The 22402-nt window shown below is 40.2% G+C and overlaps 1 protein-coding gene across 2 annotated transcripts in view; it reads right to left on the bottom strand.

Annotated features, from left to right (window-relative positions):
* Window positions 1-16457, bottom strand: part of LOC127000290 (uncharacterized) — a 40644-nt gene extending 24187 nt beyond the window's left edge. Inside the window, exon 1 of one of the 2 annotated variants that reach the window (XM_050863825.1) lies at window positions 16254-16457. Coding sequence is in view for 1 of the 2 variants with exons in the window: in XM_050863824.1 (XP_050719781.1) it covers window positions 247-298 (52 nt within the window). In the remaining variant the exon portion in view is untranslated. Of the gene's footprint in view, window positions 1-246; window positions 305-16253 lie in introns of those variants that run through there. The other variant, XM_050863824.1, reaches the window with a different exon arrangement.
* Between the last annotated feature and the right edge of the window lie 5945 nt (window positions 16458-22402).

Genomic DNA, 22402 nt, shown 5'->3' with positions numbered 1-22402 from the left:
GAGCGATAGTTTGACAAGGCTTCTGCATCATGAACGTGAAAAACACTCATGAGAATCCAACTAAACTCCTCTGTGGCCTTTGGAAATAGTTGTGAGAGCCGAAAGCGTCTGAGAGTACGAACCTTTCCTTTTTTTCCGATGCACATCATTGGTTGGCCTGATTAATGTAGACTTTCCCCTTTCCCTCCCTTTGGTATACATGTCATTCACTGGTTGGCATCACGGCTGAGCTCCCTTCCCGCTCACCTTCCCGACTCTCGCGATAAAGTTTGTAGCTTCGGGATGGTTGTGGTGTCATCGTTTGGTTGCTGAGAGAAAATATAAGAGAAGGGACGCGAAAGTGAGTATAAGTATGTATGTATGTATGTACATATGTATATATGTATGTATTTATGTGTGTATGTATTTGTATCTGTCAGTTTAACTATCTATCTATCTATCTATCCATTCATATATCTATCCAACAGCAACAACAACAATGATAATAATAATAATAATAATAATAATAATAATAATAATAATAATTACCAGCTCTTCGTGGGAGGATGTGCGTATTTATCTTTTTTCATCTCAGCGTTTCCGGGACACTGACACACACACACACACACACACACATACACACACACACGCTAAACAACCCTTCCAAGATCTACTGGATGCTGTTGTTGTTGTTCCCCGTCCACCCTTCTTCTTCCTGCCTCCCTTCCTCTCCCCACTAAAGCCATCCCACTCCACCTCTCGTCCATCCTCCCCTCGTTGCTTCTTGTCGCTATACCCTGACAGCCCTTATATATATAGCAGCCCGTTACTATGCTCCTCCCTTGCCATCCTGCCCTCAGAAACACCAAACTAGAACAATGTCGTCATCTCTATTCATTACTTTCCTAGGTTCATATTTTCAGGCGCTTTAAGCTCTCACAACTATTTTCAAAGGCCACAAAGAAGAGTAGGTGGGTTCTCAGGATTTTTTTTTTTTTTTTTTACATTTACAGCACAAAGATGTAAAAAAAAGAAAGCCCGCTAATTGTTGCTCTCATATAGCGACAAGTATAGAGTGGCCAAAAGAGAGGTCAGTTTCGGGTGGAGAGGTGCCTTGATATACTCTACCTTCACGTTGAGGGTGCAGAAGCCTTGTCACATTATCACTACACTCATAAAACTACCCATGGAAATACTAGCACAGCTTCTACGAAAGCCTTGTCAAATGTGGGTGTTTAGGTACAGAAAGGTTTGAAAAAAAAAGGTCCTGATCTTATTGCTGGTTACTTAAATGGCATACACGCGTTATTTAATTGTGGACGCTAATATGAACAGAGAAATTTCCCTTCACCGAGCTTCCCTACACACGTTCCCTGTGCCCTTCTGCCCCTACCTAGCAACCTCTCTCTCTCTCTCCACGCTTGCTGGGCTGAAAACTTCCTCCCCAGGGGTCAATTACACCACCACAAGGGTCACGAGGCTGCCCTAGGGAGTCGAGGAGCCCAAACAACACAAGGGTGGTGATGACAACCCTGGGGCAACGAGAGGTCGGGACGGAAGTGAAGGTAATAAAGGTAACTGATGGTAAAATTAGAAGGTGGGGGAGAGCAGCAAGCGGCACTGGGAGGAAAGAAAACAACAACTGATGAGGAGGAGAGAGGTGAGAAGAAACTGAGAAAGGGATGAAAGAGTGAAGGAAGAATGAAGAAGCTAAATGTAGAGTGAGTGAGGAAAGAAAGCTGAGTAAAGGAGAAGAAAGAGTGAGAGAGGAGTGAAGAAGCGAAGTAATGAGTGAGGAAAGAAAGCTAGGGAAAGGAGGAGAAAGAGTAAAAGAGAAGTGAAGAAGGAAAGTAATGAGTGAGGAAAGAAAGCTAAGGAAAGGAAAAGAAAGATTGAAAGAGGAGTGAAGAAGTAAAGTAATGAGTGAGGAAAGAAAGCTAAGCACTAAAACATATTAAAACAAGATAAAGAAAGAAATGAATGTGAATGGAGACAGACGGAGGAGAAGAAAGGTATCAAAAGGAGACAAAAAGGAAGAAAGGAAGATAACGAAGCACTTCTACGTATTGAAAACCAGAGAAGACTTAAAAAAAAACGACAATAGGAACGGAGATAAAAATTAATAAAGAAAGTAAACATAAAACATAATTGAAGATGCTGAAAGGTTGCAAGAAGAGGCATAGAAGGAAACGAAATACACACAAGCATTAATACTTCTGATACACAAATAAGGGTAAGAAAAAGGTAACAGGTAACAAAAGAGAAGAAAATTAATAGAAAGAAAACATAAACAATAACTGAAGATGCTGAAAGGTTGCAAGAAGAGGCATAGAAGGAAACGAAATACACGCAAGCATTAACACGTCTAATACACAAATAAGGGTAAGAAAAAGGTAACAGGTAACAAAAGAGAAGAAGAAAATTAATAGAAAGAAAACATAAACAATAATTGAAGATACTGAAAGGCTGCAAGAAGAGACAGAGAAGGAAAAGAAAGACAGATAAACATTAATACTTATGAAGAAATAAATCAAAGAATGTAAGAAAACGGTAACAGGTAACAAGAGAAGATGAAAAAGAAATTAATAGAGAAAGAAAACATAAACCATAACGAGGACTAAAACAATACCACCTCAATGCCATCTTACTTAATCTCACGACCCAGATACTTGACAGCATTATTACCATTCCTATTATCTACATAGAGAAATAATTAACACCCTGCATGGAAAAACATAACTTGATGAATACTAAAGAGGCAGACGGTACAATGCATTCACCTGACCTCAAGGAAGACAGGTACACAGGTTAATTAGCTTTGTATACACCTGTCTAGATTTTAATTAAAGGTACGGCCATGAAATTAATGCTACCTGATTGTGACAGCGGGGAGAGGTAATCAGAACCGTATTAATGAGTTCAAATAAAGGTCGCGGTGAGTTGAGTACGTCTCCGTGCGCGTGTGTGTGTGTGTGTGTGTGTGTCAGGAGGAGCGAGAGGAAGAGGAAGAGGAGGAGGAGGAGGAGGAGGAGGAAGAGGAGGAGGAGGAGAAGGAGGAGGAGGAAATTCACATAACGAAAACTACTTATCCACACACACACACACACACACACAAGGCCACCCGTAGATCCACCCGTCCCGTCTTTTCCAATCACATATCAACAGGTTAATCGGGTATCGGAAAATTGATCGAAGAGGCAGAGATAAGAGAATGGAAGAGAAGAGAAGGAAGTGAGAGTTACAGAAATGAAGAGAATGGGAGAGATGAGGAATATAAGAGAAGAGGAGAAAGGAGAAGACAAGGGAAGAGAAGAGGTGCAGAAGAGGAGAGAGAAGGGAAGAGGAGGAGAAGAGAAGAAAGGAAAGAAAATAAGCCGAAAATAAAGTTATAATTGCGTGACCCCAACTCTCTCTCTCTCTCTCTCTCTCTCTCTCTCTCTCTCTCTCTCTCTCTCTCTCTCTCTCTCTCTCTCTCTCTCTCTCTCTCTCTCTCTCTCTCTCTCTCACATGACGGGAAAGCAGAACGTATCGTGCCTAGGAGCAACGCCTCACGTGCTATAGGTGACACACACACACACACACACACACACGCCGTTAGGTATGCACTCTACAGCCATTAATTAGTTTACTCTTAACAAATATATCTTCGCCCACTGTTTGTCTTAGAGTATTTGCTGATGTGTGTGTGTGTGTGTGTGTGTGTGTGTGTGTGTGTAACTATATATATATAACTACATATATATACTATATATATATATATATATATATATATATATATATATATAACTACATATATATACTATATATGAATACCTTAGTTCATCTATTTTTATCTCTATCAATATATCGATGTATTACCCTGAATATCTTTTTTTTTTTTTTTTTCCACACGAGTATAAGAACCAATGTGACGGAGGTAAGTATCGAGGCCACGCGTAGCTATAGCGTGCGCCCTCAAATTTACATTTTAACCATTATATCAAAAAGAAATTGTGACTGAATGAGTGGATGATTGCGTGAGTCAGTGAGTGTGTGAGTGAGTGAGGAGATATATGAGTGAGTGAGAGAATGATTGCGTGAGTGAGTGACTATAATCTAAGCTTTCTCTGCCCTTTCTAATAATTAAATACAGTCTCTAACCTTCTTTAACTAACCTCTACACAGCCCACTCAACCACTCCGTTCCTCCACGCTATCTTCATCCACTTTATTCCTCCCACTCCATCCTTCCACTTCACTTCCTTCCCCTCCATCCCTAACCTTCTTCACTCCATTCCTCCTCCACTTCATTTTCTTCCCCTTCCATCCCTCTCCCGTTTCTCTCTCCACCCCCCTGTCACCTTGTACAAGCCAGCCCCACTTCCTTCTCAGACACGCAATCCGCCAATTCGAAGACCATTAGAGTAAGCTGCGAGTTTCCGTTGAGTTCAGAGGAAATTTAGTGATGCGTTTATACAGAGAGAGAGAGAGAGAGAGAGAGAGAGAGAGAGAGAGAGAGAGAGAGAGAGAGAGAGAGAGAGAATAGAAATATATAGAGAGTGGGAGGGTAGAAAGGAAAGAGAGAGAGAGAGAGAGAGAGAGAGAGAGAGAGAGAGAGAGGGAGAGAGAGAGAGAGAGAGAGAGAGAGAGAGAGAGAGAGAGAGAGAGAGAGAGAGAGAGAGAGAGAGAGAGAGAGAGAGATAGAGAGAGAGAGAGAGAGAGAGAGAGAGAGAGAGAGAGAGAGAGAGAGAGAGAGAGAGAGAGAGAGAGAGAGAGAGAGAGAGAGAGAGAGAGAGAGAGAGAGAGAGAGAGAGAGAGAGAGAGAGAGAGAGAGAGAGAGAGAGAGAGAGAGAGAGAGAGAGAGAGAGAGAGAGAGAGAGAGAGAGAGAGAGAGAGAGAGAGAGAGAGAGAGAGAGAGAGAGAGAGAGAGAGAGAGAGAGAGAGAGAGAGAGAGAGAGAGAGAGAGAGAGAGAGAGAGAGAGAGAGAGAGAGAGAGAGAGAGAGAGAGAGAGAGAGAGAGAGAGAGAGAGAGAGAGAGAGAGAGAGAGAGAGAGAGAGAGAGAGAGAGAGAGAGAGAGAAATATAATAGACTAACAGGTAAGAAGATAGATTGAGAGAGAAAGACAGACGGACACACACACACACACACACACACACACACACACACACACACACACACACACACACACACACCGTTATCAAGGACCTCCTCATTATGGAAAACAGTTATACAGAAATAATAATAATCAAAGCTCACGAACATCCTTACAATCACTTTCTGACACACTACCGTTACTATTACTCTACTTTTGTTCCTGATGATGATGATGATGAGGGTGGTGATGAGGAGGGTTATGTGCCGGGTCATGCCTCTCCCGTATCATCACACCTGCCTCATCTCATCCGTTTCGTCACTCCTCACATTCACAGACTCCGAACCAAAACATCACCAAGGCCCGAATTCTCAGACGCTTTTGGCTCTCACAACCAGTATTTCCAAAAGCCAGAAAGGGGAATAGTAGGGTTCAGGTGCGTGCTTTTTCACGTTCAAGGTGCAGAAGCTTTGTTAAACTATCACTAGGCTCATAAAACTACCCATGGGAATCCTAAGACAACCTCTACGAAGGCTTTATCAAATGTGGGTGTGTAGGGACCGAAGTGTTTTAGAATATGGGGCTGAGATACGAAGCCTCCTAATACTGTCGCCTATAACGTTAAGGAAAATAAAACAAGAATATATAAATAGATGGAAATGCCTGCAAATACTAAAGCCATTATTGTCCCTATAACGTCAAGGAAAATACGACAAGAATAAATGAATGAATGACCAACAAAATACCAAAGCTCATACTGTCCCCTATAACGTTCAGGAAAATAGAACATGAATAAATAAATGAATGGAAAGGCCTGGAAATACTACAGCTAATATTGTCCCTATAACATCAATGAAAATATGACAAGAATAAATGAATGAATGGATGGTAAGGGAAGACCAACAATATACCGAAAGCTAATACTGTCCCCTATAACATTAAGGAAAATAAAGCAAGAATAAATATATGAATGAAAAGCAAAGACCTGTACACATGCCAAAGCTAACCACCGATTCTACTACTGTGAAAATGAGGAAGACTTAGCAGACAGGTGAGGTTGGTTAATGAGGTAACGAGAAGTAAGTGAAAAGGTGTCAGGGAGTCAAGAGCGATTATGAGAGCAAGTTAATACTTACCTGGGGGTCAAGGTGAGCGAGGTCAGTCATCGTGAAAACCTACCTGTGTGTGTGTGTGTGTGTGTGTGTGTGTGTGTGTGTGTGTGTGTGTGTGTGTGTGTGTGTGTGTGTGTGAAAACTTGTTCTTACTCCTCATTTTTTCCCTCCTCCTCCTCCTCCACTACCATCTCCAACGGTTCCTTCTCCATTTTCTCTTCCTTTCCCTCCTCCACTACCTCCTACGTCCCTTTCCTCCTCCTCCTCCACCCAGAACCCCTTCCTCTTCCTCCTCCTTCTCTTCCTTCTCCTCTTTCTTTCTCTCCTTCTCCTACTCCTCTTCTTCTCCTCCCCGATTACCGACCCTCCTCCTCCTTTCTCCTTCCCTTTCCTTCGCTTTTTTTTTTAGTCTCCTCTTGTTTCACCCTTTTCCTCCTTCTCCTCCTCCTCGTCCTCCTCTCCAGCTAGCCCAGATCGTTTAACAAAAACACGAGTATCTTCTCTGCTTGTAAATCGCAATGCCATGATAAAAGTGAAATACAAGTTTGCATCTCCTTATTATCTGACGAGGAACAAGTTTATGAGAGGAAAAGGTATGAAACGAGGCAACGCAAGCACGAACACACACACACACACACACACACACACACACACACACACACACACACACACACACACACACACACACAAACACACACATATGTACATGTGCTGAATGACAATGGAAGGACGAATGAGCCGAAAGAAAGCACTTCAAACACACACACACACACACACACACACACACACACACACACACACACACACACACACACACACACAGTGCCTGGATGTGCTTGGCGTCCGCAGGTATCCAGGTTAGGTAATTAACAAGACGGCAGGTGTCCATTGCTTCCTTAGACGAGAAATAGCTGAAAATAAAGAGGAGGAGGAGGAGGAGGAATATGAGAAAAGAACAAGAGCAAGAAGAAAAACAATAACAAGAACAAGATGACAAGAAGCAATGCAAGAGACAATGTAAAATAAGGAGGATGAGAAGGAGTAGGAGAAAGAAGAGGAGGAGGAGGAGGAGGAGGAGGAGGAGGAAGATGAAAACCAAGAACAAGAACAAGATATCACAAAGGAAATCAAACAAGTGCATACATATTTCTTAAGACTACGGTTATTTTTCAAGCTGTGAGCATGGATAAGCGCGTGTTAAGCAAGGCACCACCCACACCCTAGCACGCACGCACACGCATGTGCATGCAACGGCCCCGGTGAAGGCTAACAGTGTCTTTGTAAGCATTCAAACATCTATAATCTCTTCAAACGTTTATACTCTATAATGTAAACGTTACTTTCCTTACTGATAAGGTTTTTAACTTGGCACCAGATACAAAATAAACTTCCCGTAGCTATAGTTCCTTAAAATTTCCTGCCTTTTTATTATTGATTAACTGCCTAACTGACTGACTGACTAACTGACCGATTAACTGACTTGATTATGAACAAAAAAAACACTATAAAGACATTTTTACAGTATGTTGTGTAGGTTTTACAAGCTGTCGAACCCAAAGTGTCAAAACAGTGGACCTCTCAATCATTTTGGAGCTTACACACCCACATTTGATAAGGCTTTCATAGACATTGTGGTAGTACGTATCTCCATGGGTTGTTTTTTTGAGCCGAGTGATAGTTTGACAAGGCTTCTGCACCATAAACGTCAAAAACAGTTCTTGAGAACCCGACTCATCTAGTTTGTGGCCTTTGGAAATAGTTCTTGTAGGAGCCGAAAGTATCTAAGAATATGGACCTGTTGCCCCGTGATGTGGCGCGTGATGTTGACATTTGTTTGTCATGTGGGCGGGTCATTAACCTTGCACGTGCCCCGTTCACCCCGTTATCGCTCCCCTTCTCTCCTCCGCCGCCCCCGCCCCTTCCTGCTCCTCCACCTCCCCCTTTTCTCATTCTACCTCATCTTCTCTCCTCTATATATTTTTTTCCATTCTTTATTTTCATCAATTTCCCCTTTCCCTTTTTTCAATAGATAATTCTTCTTCCTCTTCTACTTTTTCTTCTCTCTATCTACCTATCCGTCTGTCTATCCTTAACTCACTGAACATCTTTACCTAACCTCTCAGTACTCTTACTTATTCCTGTACTCTCTCTCTCTCTCTCTCTCTCTCTCTCTCTCTCTCTCCTTTTATTTGCCTGTCTATCTATCTATCTATTGAAAGCAAACGAGGTTGGAGGCTATTGCTAATTCTCTTTCATTTATTTTATTATGTATGGTTTCAGTTTGCTGTAAAATTTTGCGATGGTGTTCTGGAATCTATTATTTATCTATTTATCTGTCTATCTATCTATCTATTTTCCTGGCCGATGACAACGACCCTCGGCGCGCCAATTGTCGGCTGAGACGCATAACAAGGAGGCAGCGAGCGAGCGTCAAGAGTGTGTGTGTGTGTGTGTGTGTGTAAGAGAGAGAGAGAGAGAGAGAGAGAGAGAGAGAGAGAGAGAGAGAGAGAGAGAGAGAGAGAGAGACGGTGGAGGTGGTGGCGTAACGGGAAGCTGTGTGTGTGTATGTGTGTGTGTGTGTGTTAATCAGGTGACCCGCACTAATGATTATGGAGTAGGAGACGAAGAAGGTAAAGAATAGAGAGGAAGGAGGAGGAGAAGGAAGAGGAGGAGGAGGAGAAGGAAGAGGAGGAGGAGGAGGAGAAGGAAGAGGAAGAAGTGAATATGAAGACGAAGAACGAACGAAACTTCCGAAGAAACAATGGAAGATCAGAATGAGGAGGAGGAGGAGGAGGAGGAATATGAGAACAAAAACAAGAACAAGAAAAACAGAACAATACATGACAAGAAACAATAGAAAATAAAAAGGAGGAGGAGGAGGAGGAGGAGGAGGAGGAGGAAGAAAAGTATGATAAGAACAAAAGCAAGAACAAGGGACAGAGGAGGGAGGGAGAGTATAAAGAAAAGGGACAAAAGGAGAGAATAAAAAAGGACAGAAAGGAAGTAATAGGAAGGAAAATAGGAAGGAAAAAAAAAGAAAGAGGAGAAAGAGAATTAATAAGAATGAAAAGTATCCACCATTAGGACACCATTAAGACTAGCCTCAAGTCACCTTTTACACACACACACACACACACAAAAAAAAAAAAAAAAAAAAAAGAACAGAGAAAAAATAATTGCCTCACATTTGCATTCATCCCCAACATAAGACTTTCACTGTATTTCCGATGTAGCTCAAAACACCATTAGGACACCATTAAGATTAACCTCACGTCACCTTTTACACACACACACACACAAATAAGAACAGAGAAAATATAATTGCCTCACATTTGCATTCATCCCCAACAAAGACTTTCACCGTATTTCCAATGATGCTCAAAACACTTCAAACGCAAGATTCAAGGTAGCAAATCCACCTTGTGTAGTCGGTTCAAGCCAGATTTTGGGGCTTTGAACTGGGTTGTTGTGGATCCAGAACAGAACAGAAGAGAAAGGCGGGTTTGGTTAACGACAGACGGACGACAGACGAAGAACATGAGCTGTAAGGAGAAAGGAGGCGGAAGGAAGACATACATAGCTACAGACAGGCAGGGAGCAACATAAAGAAGCAGAGGAGTGAAAAGGAGGCCATAGGGTTGGAAAAAGGACAAAAGTGAAGGGTCGTAGGATGAGGGATGAAAAAAAAAACGTTAAAAAATGAGAGAAAGGGAGGGAAAGGTGAACGAGAAAGGCTTGGGAGAGAAGTAGGGCGGAAGAGATGAAATGAGATAGGGATACAGTGAAGGGGGCAAAGAAGTGTGTGTGGTAAGATGAGGGATTATGATGAAATGCGAAAAAAATGAGAGGGAGACAGGAAAGGTGAGAGAGAACGAGAACGAGAAAGGCACGAGAGAGAAATAGAGCGAAAGAGATTAAATAAGAATGAAAGATGGAGATAGAAAGATAAACAGAGAGAGAGAGAGAGAGAGAGAGAGAGAGAGAGAGAGAGAGAGAGAGAGAGAGAGAGAGAGAGAGAGAGAGAGAGAGAGAGAGAGAGAGAGAGAGAGAGAGAGAGAGAGAGAGAAAGGATGACAAAACGTGAAAAAAAAGATGTGAAAGAAAGAGAGAGAAAGGCATGGAAGAGGAGGAATCAAGACAGTAGAGATAAGATACACAGAGAGAGATGGAGAGACTGAAAGACGTAAAAGGAAAGGGAGAATGAGAACTAGGGCATAGAGGGTCCTGCAGCATTATTATTCGCTTCTCCGCTCCACATTGACAGGCTAAAAGCAGCGAGGTGAAAGGGAGAGGAGGGAAACGTGAGAGGCACAAGAACAAGACTACGTACTATACATAAACATGACTGAATGGAGGCGGAACAGGAGCGCGGCTAGGCGTGGAAAGCTAAGAAAAATGCTGGATGATGCATGAGCCGAGTGAATGGAGGAAGAACAGAAACGAGGCAGGGCGTGGAAAGCTAAGAAAAATACTGGATGATGCATGAGCCGAGAGGGTATAGATAAAATAAGCTAAAATGAAATGAAGAAACAGGGCCCGATATAGACATGACTGAATGGAGGCAGAACAGAAACGAGGCAGGGCGTGGAAAGCTAAAAGAAATACTGGATGATGCATGAGCCGAGGGGGCGTAGATAAAATAAGATGAAATGAAATGAAGAAACGGGAACCTAATATAGACGAATGCGATGATGGTAACAGTGCAGAACAAGACTACGTAGGTATATATATAAACATGACTAAATGGACACAGAAAAGGCCATAGATTAGTGTGGAGAATTAAAATAAAGGGAAGATTTAGGAGCCCAGGCTAGAAGAAGAAGAAGAAGAAGAAGAAGAAGAAAAAAAAAAAAAGATGAAAGTTCACATAGAAGATTAACCTTGAAACACTTAGGCTATATAAATCATCTAATCCTATTTTCAAGAACCCTTAAGACCTGCACACCTTGATCCTTCAGGTAACTCTCATTGGACAGGTATTTCCGCAGGAGGAGGAGGAGGACATAAGGATGAAATGATGTGCAATGGATTGTAAAAAGAGATGAATGGAAGTGATTCGTTCCTCTCTCTCTCTCTCTCTCTCTCTCTCTCTCTCTCTCTCTCTCTCTCTCTCTCTCCTTCATTTCGTCCCTCGAAAATCCAGAAAAGGAATGGGGGGAGGGGGGGAGGGACGAAGGGACAAAGGGAGAGAAAGAGAGAGGGAGGGAGGGAGGGAGGGAGGAAAGGTGAGTTATATAAGACTAACCGAAACCCCTTCTGCTCTCTTGTTTCCTTCATTTATTCCATCCTATCTACTTCCCTTCCTCCCATCTTCCTTTTTCCTCTCCTTTCCTTCCTCACTATATCACCCTGCGTCTCAATCTCCTCTCCCTCCCTTTTCCTCATTTTCTCCTCCAACGCCTTTTCTTTTATTACCCAACAGCTCTTTCCTCCCTCCCTCAGGCCACGGTTGAGTCACCAAGAGGAAGGAGTAAGGGAGGGAGACCTGTCCCTTACATAACACCCATTTAAACAGGGACAACTATCGCGTGGACCAACACAACCTTGTATGGAGCTCCGTGGATTCTCGCCTCGCAACAGATACTAGAAACCTTGGTGAATGGAGAACCTCTTATAGACGCTTCCGCATCTCACATTAACTATTTCCAAAGGCCAAAGAGGAGATGAGTCGGGTTCTCATGAGTGTTTTGTCGCGTTCACGTTACAGAAGAAAGGTTACGCTACCACCAGGGTCATAAAACTATATATACTCTTGGAAATGCCCACAACTCCTACGAAAGCCCTGTCAAATGTGTGTCCTTGGGCGCCAAAATGTTTAAGTAAGAACATGACCCTATATATCTAACAAGTTATAAATGTTAATCAAATGCCTTCAGATAACAATGCTATGCTACTGATCACCCTTAAGGAATAGGAAACATAAAGCTCGTTCTCCCTTATTACACGTCGAACCCTATCACTTCCTAGCGAGTCAAAAAAATACTATAAGGTAAACTAACAATACAGTTTTATCCGGAAGGCAGCGAACGATATCAGGCCACAAACATGGAATGATTCACGACAGAATGATTCAGGAGTCCTGGAAATTGGGTGTGGCCACGTCCTCGAGAGAGAGAGAGAGAGAGAGAGAGAGAGAGAGAGAGAGAGAGAGAGAGAGAGAGAGAGAGAGAGAGAGAGAGAGAGAGAGAGAGAGAGAGAGACGGGGTCAACACACTACGCCCACGAGACCTTAAAGGCGGAGATGAAGAAGGTAAGGAGAGAGAGAGAGAGAGAAAGAGAGAGAGAGAGAGAGAGAGAGAGAGAGAGAGAGAGAGAGAGAGAGAGAGAGAGAGAGAGAGAGAGAGAGAGAGAGAGAGATGAGACGAGAGGAGAGGGGGAAGAGGGAAAAGGGAGGAATGGGGAGAGGAAGCCTTTTTAGGGAGCATCACATGACCCAAATCTCCGTTTTGGATTAAGGGAGGGAGGGAAGGGAGGCAAGGAAGGAAGGAAGGGGAGGAGGAAAGGGTGTAAGAAAATGAGAGTGAGAATGAATAAAGAAATAAGAGAAGGAGAGTGAGGGAGAGATAGCAAAGGCAGGTAAGGGAATGAGGGGAGGGAGATTATAAAGGAAGATAAAGGAAAGAGGGAGGGAAGGAAATTAGAGAGGAAGGTAAGTGAATTGAGAGAGGGAGATTATAACGAAGGGTAATTGAATGAGGAAGAGAAGTGACAAAGGAAGGTAAAGGAATAAGGAGGGAAAGAGGAAGTAAGAGAGAAATAGTGAGAGAGGGAGGGAGAGCAAAGGAAGTGATGAGAGCCTGTTACACACACACACACACACACACACACACACACACACACACACACCTTGCATCGGCTTTCACCTTCCCATAGAACACCTTCCTTTCACCTGGTTCAGTCCCACGTGTTAGAATAAAGTTACACGATTGCTCTAATAATTATGCGTTCAGCTGCTTTCTTTTTCTTCTTTTTACTATTTTAACAATGTCATTCCTCTTTGCATATCACGTTTAAGCAATGACACACACACACACACACACACACACACACACACAGAATAAAGTCTATCTGAGAGAGAGAGAGAGAGAGAGAGAGAGAGAGAGAGAGAGAGAGAGAGAGAGAGAGAGAGAGAGAGAGAGAGAGAGAGAGAGAGAGAGAGAGAGAGAGGCAGACAATACATGAATGAACTACAATATCAACAGCGCCAAAAAGCTGACAGACTCAGCAGAACCACAATGCAGCATAAAAATAAATGAAAAAAACAACCCCACGGGAATCTGACCAAAACATTACCGCCACAAAAAGACAATCACCCCAACACTTCAAGGGGAGAAAGTTCGCTAAGAGGAGGAAAACTGTGACGACTCTTCCCTCCGGCTAACTCACGACACCTTTAATATACTGCCAATCTACCTGGTCCACCTGAACAGACCTGCAATATGGAAATCAAGTATGAAGGTGTGTTTCTGCGTTCTGGGTGAGTTTTGAAGTGCGTATATGTGCTTATTTTCACAGTAACGGAGGCAGCTCAAGGGAAAATAAAGATTGGGAGAGAAAAGTACACTGGCGCTGCTCCTGGAAATTGCTAATGGAGTAGTCGAAAGACGGTCAAAATCAGATGGAGAGGTGTCTTGATTCTCCCCTCGTGGAAACGGCAAGTCGTAGGCAGGAAGAAATACAGACAAAGGAAGGCTATCTATCATCCCGCTGTCTAGTTCACCCCTTCACGCACACACACACACACACACACACACACACACATCCAAACAATAGGCGACGAGAATGATTTACTGAATTTCTCCTTTCCACTGACGTCTCACACGTTTAAGAATGCTTTCCAGGAAGAAGAAAATAAGTGGAGAGAGAAAGAAATGTAAAAAAGAATAAAATCAACAGTGCTGCTGCTTCTTAACCCATCAAAAGACAATAGTTGAGTGGCTAAAAAATGTAATTGTTGAAACTGTAAAATAAAATAAGAAATAGAGAAAATATCGTTGAATCATTATCATTAATGCAATTAGTATTATTACTATCATCATTATTATTTATTATTTCTTCTTCAGGTAAATGACTTCCGTGAGAATAAATTGAACTTTCAGGTAAACTCCCAAGGTGTGTATATATATATATATATATATATATATATATATATATATATATATCTATATATATATATATATATATATATATATATATATATATATATATATATATATATATATATATATATATATATATATATATATATATATATATATATATATATATATATATATATACTCGTTTCTCTTCATTAATTCTTGCACCTGTTTTTTCTTTTTTTTCTGGGAAAAGGAGGAGGAACAAGATAATGAATTGGAGAAGCCCACAACCTCTACCAAAGCCTTATCAAATGTGGGTGTGTAAGACAAAAATATTTGAGAATATGAACCTTTGAGCAATACACGCGAGGCTGAAGTAACATCGCAGTGACTGAAGGACGTGGTGGCGGTGGCGGCTGAGGTAGTCACATTATTGGTGATGATACCGGTAGTAGTGGTTATAGTGGCGGCAGTGGTTACGGTGACAGCGGTGACGCTAGCGGTATAATAAAGGGTGGATGGTGACGGTGATGCTGTGGTCCGCGTGTAAGGCTGTGTCAGTATTTCCATGGGGAGTTTCATGAAATTTGTGATAGATTAACAAGGATTCTGCACCATTTTCTCAAGCATTTCGAGCCCTACACAACCACATTTGATAAGGCTTTCGTAGAGGCTGTGTCAGTATTTACATGGGGAGTTTCATGAGCCTAGTGATAGCGTGACAATGTTTCTGCACCATGAACGTGAAATCCACCCATGAGAACCTGATGAATCTCTGTGTAGCCTTAGAAAATATTTATTGTGAAAGCCGAAAGCGTCTGAAATGGATCCAGCGATGAAGTATCCGGAAACACGAGTCATCCCAAAAGACAGCTCGCTAGTCACCCAAGACATCCGCACAATGGAGAAAACTGTAACACGGCTTCCGAAAACTATCGCTATACGCTTATCAGACGAAATTCCTAATAACGCTGACCCACTTCTTCCCTCAGTCCGGAGAGGCGGTGTTAAACGGACCAGACGAGGAGGTTAGACTAACCTAATGATCTCTCTTGCTAGGCGATTACTTGTTACTTGTTACTTGTGTTTCTTATTTATCTGGTCCCACTTCCGCCGAAGCGCTCTGAAGGACCCACATATTTAATTCATTAAATTTTCAACACTGATCACAACTTATATGCCATGTTAATTGTCAATGTTTCCATGTCATAGCAGTCAGGGAACAGAAATGTTTTTAGTTCTTTCTTAAATTTGGAGATATCCTTTGTTCTTCTAATGTCAGGAGGGAGCTTATTGTAGTCTTGGGGCGGCAGAACTGAAATCCACAACGACATCCACAAGTTTAAGTAGCATAGCCCATTGTGTGTTGCAGATATCAATGATGGGCACTAAAATCAAGCTTAATGCATCCCTTATAAAATAAATATGTGCCTTTTCATTATTATTACTTGATCTCTCTCTCTCTCTCTCTCTCTCTGGTGTGTGTGTGTGTGTGTGTGTGTGTGTGTGTGTACAAATAAACCCGTTCTCATTTCCGCTCCTCAAAACTGTTATGTAAACGCGAAAGCTAATATATTATAACACAATAGAAAGAAATATCATAAAAGAAAAAGGAAATATATCAGTAACGCCTAATCTTTCCTCTTTTCTGAGATGATTTCGATTTTAAATAACTTATGTGAAACCGAAAGACATAATAATATATGAAACTAGCCTAATGTATTTCTTCCTCATTTGCGAGATTTCAATTATAGTAAAAAAAAAAAAAAACAGAGGTAAGAGTAACGTTAGGATGAGTGGGTGAGTGAGTGAGTCGATGGGTGAGAGAAAATGATGGGTGAAAAGATGAATGGGAGTGTGATGGGTGAGATAGTGTGATGGGTGAATAAATGGAAGGAAGATGGTGTGATGGGTGAATAGATGGGTGGGAGATAGCGTGATGGGTGACATGCAGTGACGGGCGGGTGATGGTTGACAGTACGTGTAAGATGGATGACAACAAAACCTTACCTTTCCGAAACGTCGTCAATTGGAGCAAATGGAGCCGCGATGACCACCACTCCACACTCTTCCTTCCCTCCTTCAAGTGTCGTCCAAGTCCTTGTAATCAAACAGCACAAAGTTTCCTTCACTAGACTTCTCTCAGTAAACACGGGAAGTCAAACTGTCAACACCTTCCCCGTCCGTCTCCTATAGCACACTGACAATGAAAAATGGGCTGCCGCTCGAGTTCAAAGTGCCGTTCACCTCCAGGATGCGTCGAGTTGCCACTTCGCCACCGTCGCCAGATTATCGTCCTCAGAGCATCGTATTTACCGGCTTCTGACCCATAACTATTGCCAAGAGACACCGATAATTAACCATTTTAACGATAACTATATATATGAAGTCAGTTATTGGGGTGGAGGAGACAGGTTTTGGCTCTGAAATCGGCAAACATCAGAGGCTGAGTAGGACAATCTGGCAACGTTTCACTTCGCTAACCTGAAGAAAGCACACGAGATAAATAATAATAATAATAATAATAATGATAATAATAGTAACAATGGTTCTATTTCGTCCAGCGGCAATCTCGAACTCATCTATCCACCCATCACGTCACTATCTCCACCCATTAACTGATAACCGAGAACTATATAATACATTCATAGACAGGTCACATACAGATGCAGCCTCCAATATGACCTTCCTAGGAGTGTATAGGAATCCTTAACAAGCTCTGGAGGTGAGGGACAGAGGATGATGAAAATTAACTCACCCGTCACACTATCCCACTCAGTTTACCCACCACTGTCCCACCCGTTTATTCACCCATCGCTCTCACATTCATTTATTCACCCATTACCGTCATCCACTCATTTGACTACGCAATCCATTATCGTACTGCAGTCAATGGTAATACATGACCTCGCCGGAAAATGAAGAATGAGATGTTTGTATAAGGTCAAAAGGGCTGAGTTTCGATGATGTACGTGTGTCTGTGTTGCATTCGTTCATACACTCCATGCTTGCAGGATGGGTTATACGTAATGACTTCTATCCACAAACTAATAAACATAACAGAGATATGAAGATTGAGATGTCTGTATGAGGTCAAAAGGGCTGATTCTCGACGATGTATGTCCGTGTTGCATTCTCCGATATATACACTCCATGCTCGCATGAAGGGCTATACGTACTGAAATTTATAAAAGCAATTATACATAAAAGGAAAATGCTGAATAAGATATTTGTATAAGGTCAAAAGGGCTGATTCTCGACGATGTATGTCTGTGTTGCATTCTCCCATACACCATGCTTGCAGGAAGGGTCATACGTAATGATTTCTATACAAAGTAATATACGTAACAGGAAAATGAAGAATGAGATGTTTGTATATAGGGTCGAAAGGGCTGATTTTCGATAATGTATGTCTGTATTGCATTCTTTCATATGCTTCTTGCTTGTAGGAAGGGCTATACGTACTGAAATTTATACACAAGCAATTATACTTATATTTGTAAGTGCATGTACGAAGTGACATATTTTAAGCGCAAGTTACTGGGTTATATTTGTAAGTGTATATGTACGAAGCGATATATTTTAATTAAACCCATTACCTCCCACACGTACATATATTTACGTAAAAGTCTGATGTTTTTGACTGTCTATCAATGTATACAAGAGAAATAGATGCCAGTCTTATTTTCACAGTGTAGAGCAACAATAGCGCTACTTTTATAGTGCATTATCGGGTTCTTGTAGCGAGCGTAACAATCCTTCCTACGTCAGTATAACTTCAGCATTCACCAACGATGGACGGATTACATGGTCGCCGCGTTGGATTATATCATAAGAAGTAAGAAACGCATGCTTTTATTTTCTTATTGTTTCTAAAAGTCAATTTATAGGTGCATCAATGTTGCATAATTTATGAAATGTAATATCCATCCTTTAAAATATTTTTATTTACTTAGCGTAGCTTAGTCGACTTTCATAGGACAAAACAGTAGAACGACCAAACCGTAGCCTAGCAGCCTCTCCTACAATACAGAACAGTAACTATATCCCTTGTTTTTGTTTGCAGAGCTACTAGCCTAACTGTCCAGGAAATCATCGCACAATTGGAAGAAGATCCCCCATATGTTGCCCACCTGGGCCCACATTTTTTGCTGGCTGGGAAGTGTCGGTTGAGCTATATATATATATATATATATATATATATATATATATATATATATATATATATATATATATATATATATATATATATATATATATATATATATATATATATATATATATATATATATATATATATATATATATATATATATATATATATATATATATATATATATATATATATATATATATATATATATATATATATATATATATATATATATATATATATATATATATATATATATATATATATATATATATATATATATATATATATATATATATATATATATATATATATGGAATTTATATTAAGTAAAGTATATCAAAATGAACAAAGGACAAGACTAGTTTAACTGAAATCCTGTATATTTTAATTATGTATATAAATAGAGATAAAAAAGAGAATAAAAATACCTTAATAAATCTTCAAGGATTCAAAACAACCATGGAAAAGGTATTTATTTAATGGGCCTTGGAAACGTGTTAAGTATCAACAGTAGATTTATGGAAGACGGACACAGGCGGCTTAGCACGGCTGAACGCTTGGCATATCTGTATGGACTCCCACGTACAGGTTCAAAACAATGGAATGTCTGACAGAACAAGAAGGGGCACCATCATCTTCATTCTTTCAGTGTTACTACGGTCAGTATAAACAGTTCACCTAAATGTTATCCATCCTCAGCAACCTTCATGCACTTAGCAACACAACACAGCAGCACCCCCTAACCTATGATGCACTGCTCACCTGTCAGTTACTCCTAACGAAACAACCTTCATCACATCCCACAGCACTACTACCTGCAAGATAATTATAGGTGTAGTGGACCTAACCATTACTCCTTATCAGACAACTTTCTTCACATACACCAAAGCATAACTACCTGTAGGACAATTAGCATACAGGTGTTATTTTCCGAGCTGTCACTCAACCCCAAAACCTTTCATCACATACACCATAACACAATTACCTGCAAGACAATAGCATACAGGTGGTTTAACTAGCTCACTCCTTACCAGACAACCTGAACCACACACACTGTAACATTACCAGTACCACCAAAGCATTACTGAGTAAGTCAGGGTATGCTGTCCACCGAACTTTCATTCCTATCCAGATCAACTTTCATCTTGCATGCTTTTAACACTACTTCAAGACAATCACTGGTGACAAAGGGAGTCTTGCACATTCAATCCATCTATACAAAATTATGTCATTTGACAACGTAATATATTTCAACGGTAAAACACTTTTTTCCTAAATATAAATTCCTGATATGCTTAAGATGATTCGGAGAAGTCCTAAAGTCCACATGCCGCTTACAGCTTCAACAAGAGATCAGTAAAATTTCCTTCTCCTTTCTATCAACTAACGAGTATGTTTCAAGTGTAAATCATGGGAGCCGATACAAACACCAAAACAGTTCATCAGCTAAATGCCACGTGACAAAAATATATGTATGTACAATCATGTAGAGGCGAGATATATATAGATATGCATATGTATATATAGGTCACAAGGAAAAGTGCATTCACACACACATTTGCAGTGACAACACTCCTGCCACAGAGGAGCAGGGAGGTGATGCTCTTAATGAGTCAACCAAACCCACAATCACTATGCTTCATCACAAACTAGTGAGGAGACCTGACAAAGTACAATGAACACATGTAAACCAGAATGTATGAGTGTGTGTGTGTGTGTGTGTGTGTGTGTGTGTGTGTGTGTGTGTGTGTGTGTGTGCGCACGTGTGTGTCAACTGTGATGGATCCTGTCCTTCACCCCCAGACAAACACACACTTCCAAGGTAATAATGACATGGATGAGGATGAGCTATCTTCAGAATGTGGTGACGACAAGGACAGACTATAACAGTACTGAGGCTGAGAGCACTTACTTAGAACCAGTGATGAGTGATGAGCTACCCCACTATAGGCACACACTTCCACACAACACTCACGCCCTGACTCAGAAGGAACGTTTTATCACAAGGACTTCACACACAGGGCTCGTTAGGAATTATACGATTCCTTAATTGTTCAAAACTGTCACTCATAATAATAAAAAATAATTTCCTTGTGAATAAAATAAATGTCATGAGAGCTACTGAGACAGGTATTTCCTCTGGGTGTTTTAGATAATTTTTTAACAGAGTTTTATTGAGGGAAACCCAAGAATGTTAAATATTAAGAGCAATTTTTCTGATTCAGACGCACTGCAATTCACACAAGTCAAATTTCCGTCTCTAGCTCTAAATACGTACATCTAGTCAGGTAAACAATGCTACTAAATGCCATGACACCTGATGATACTACATTCAGAAACCATCTACTCCATTCTGTCTCAGTTCAAGAAAATGCTTCATTAAAAGTTCTTCAGCATAAGAGGAATAGTATGTAAAAGATCAAATAAAACCAGGAAAGGCCGTTACCAATACCATAAAAATAGTAGTCTGATTCATAAAAAAGAAGTCCTTTTCTTTAACACTACCATACAGACAAAAACAACATTAAACATTCTTTTAGAAGTTTCGTAATTACTTTTCTGTTGTCTGATTTGCTAATACACTGCACTTCATAGCAAGATTTCCTTTATGCTTTAACAGACTGAGTGATGAAAATGAGCAACATTGTGAAATACACCAAACACCACCACATGATAACGTTCTCCAATTTGTGACCTGCACTTCACTCGACAAAAACTGAACCCTGCAATGGACTACAATCCATGGTGTAGTGGTTAGAATGCTTGGCTATGAATCCGTGGGCCTGGGTTCGAATCCCAGCTTGGGCAGTTGGCGCATAGCCTACCCAGCTGTTCATCCTCCCTTGCAGGTTAGTTGATAAATGGTGCCTGGAGGCCTGGGAAGGGAAACTGTGATAACCCACATGATGCACTCAGCCTGTCTCCAGGGTGATGGGGCTTTACCACCACAGACTCAGTGGCATTGAGAGAGAAGAGTAGCGAGGCAACGCACAGTTTAGTGAACGCCCCTAACTTTACCATTTAAGGGAGTCACAATTAATTTCATCAGTATTCATCCAATAAACGAAGATTAAAAAATCTAAATATTTCATTGTTGAAAGTTAGGAATTCACCACTGAACAGCATCAAGTTTTGGCATTTGGTAACTTCTGATTTTCATAAATACTTTTTCTCAGAGTAGTTGTAAAGTGATCGTGTAAATGCTTTAGTTCATTCACTCAGTTGATCATCCTTGATTGGATATTTTTATTATTCATATTTACACTGAACTGCATGGCTAAAAACATATGTTATAAGTACTTCCACTTTTAAGAAAACTAATTAGATAGCAATTTCTTAAATGCAAAATATCTTAGGTACTGATTCTGAAGGTTCATCTCCCCCTTCCTTAGCGATCACTTTACGAGTAGAAACAAGGCAACTAGCCATACAGACGGTTCCTTTCACGTGCATATTTATACGGAAATATTTACAGGTCCAAGGCACTAAACTTCATACCACACAGCTGCTCACTTATTAAATCAGTATTTCATGGTTGATAATTTTTTGTACTAAAAGTATTGCATTAATCTATTTACATTAATACTATCAAAAGGAGACAAATTTCTTTAAGTAAGAATATATGTTTGTGTTTTAAGTCACAGTTGAGCTCCTGACAGCATTGGCCTGATTCTTTAGTCTCAACAGAATATATATATATATATATATATATATATATATATATATATATATATATATATATATATATATATATATATATATATATATATATATATATATATATATATATATATATATATATATATATATATATATATATATATATATATATATATATATATATATATATATATATATATATATATATATATATATATATATATATATATATATATATATATATATATATATATATATATATATATATATATATATATATATATATATATATATATATATATATATATATATATATATATATATATATATATATATATATATC

Source organism: Eriocheir sinensis, chromosome 18, assembly GCF_024679095.1.
Source record: "Eriocheir sinensis breed Jianghai 21 chromosome 18, ASM2467909v1, whole genome shotgun sequence".
Classification (NCBI taxonomy): Eukaryota; Metazoa; Arthropoda; class Malacostraca; order Decapoda; family Varunidae; genus Eriocheir; species Eriocheir sinensis.
The sequence above is the reverse complement of the archived record's forward strand: the minus strand, read 5'-3'. Positions and strand labels throughout refer to the sequence as shown.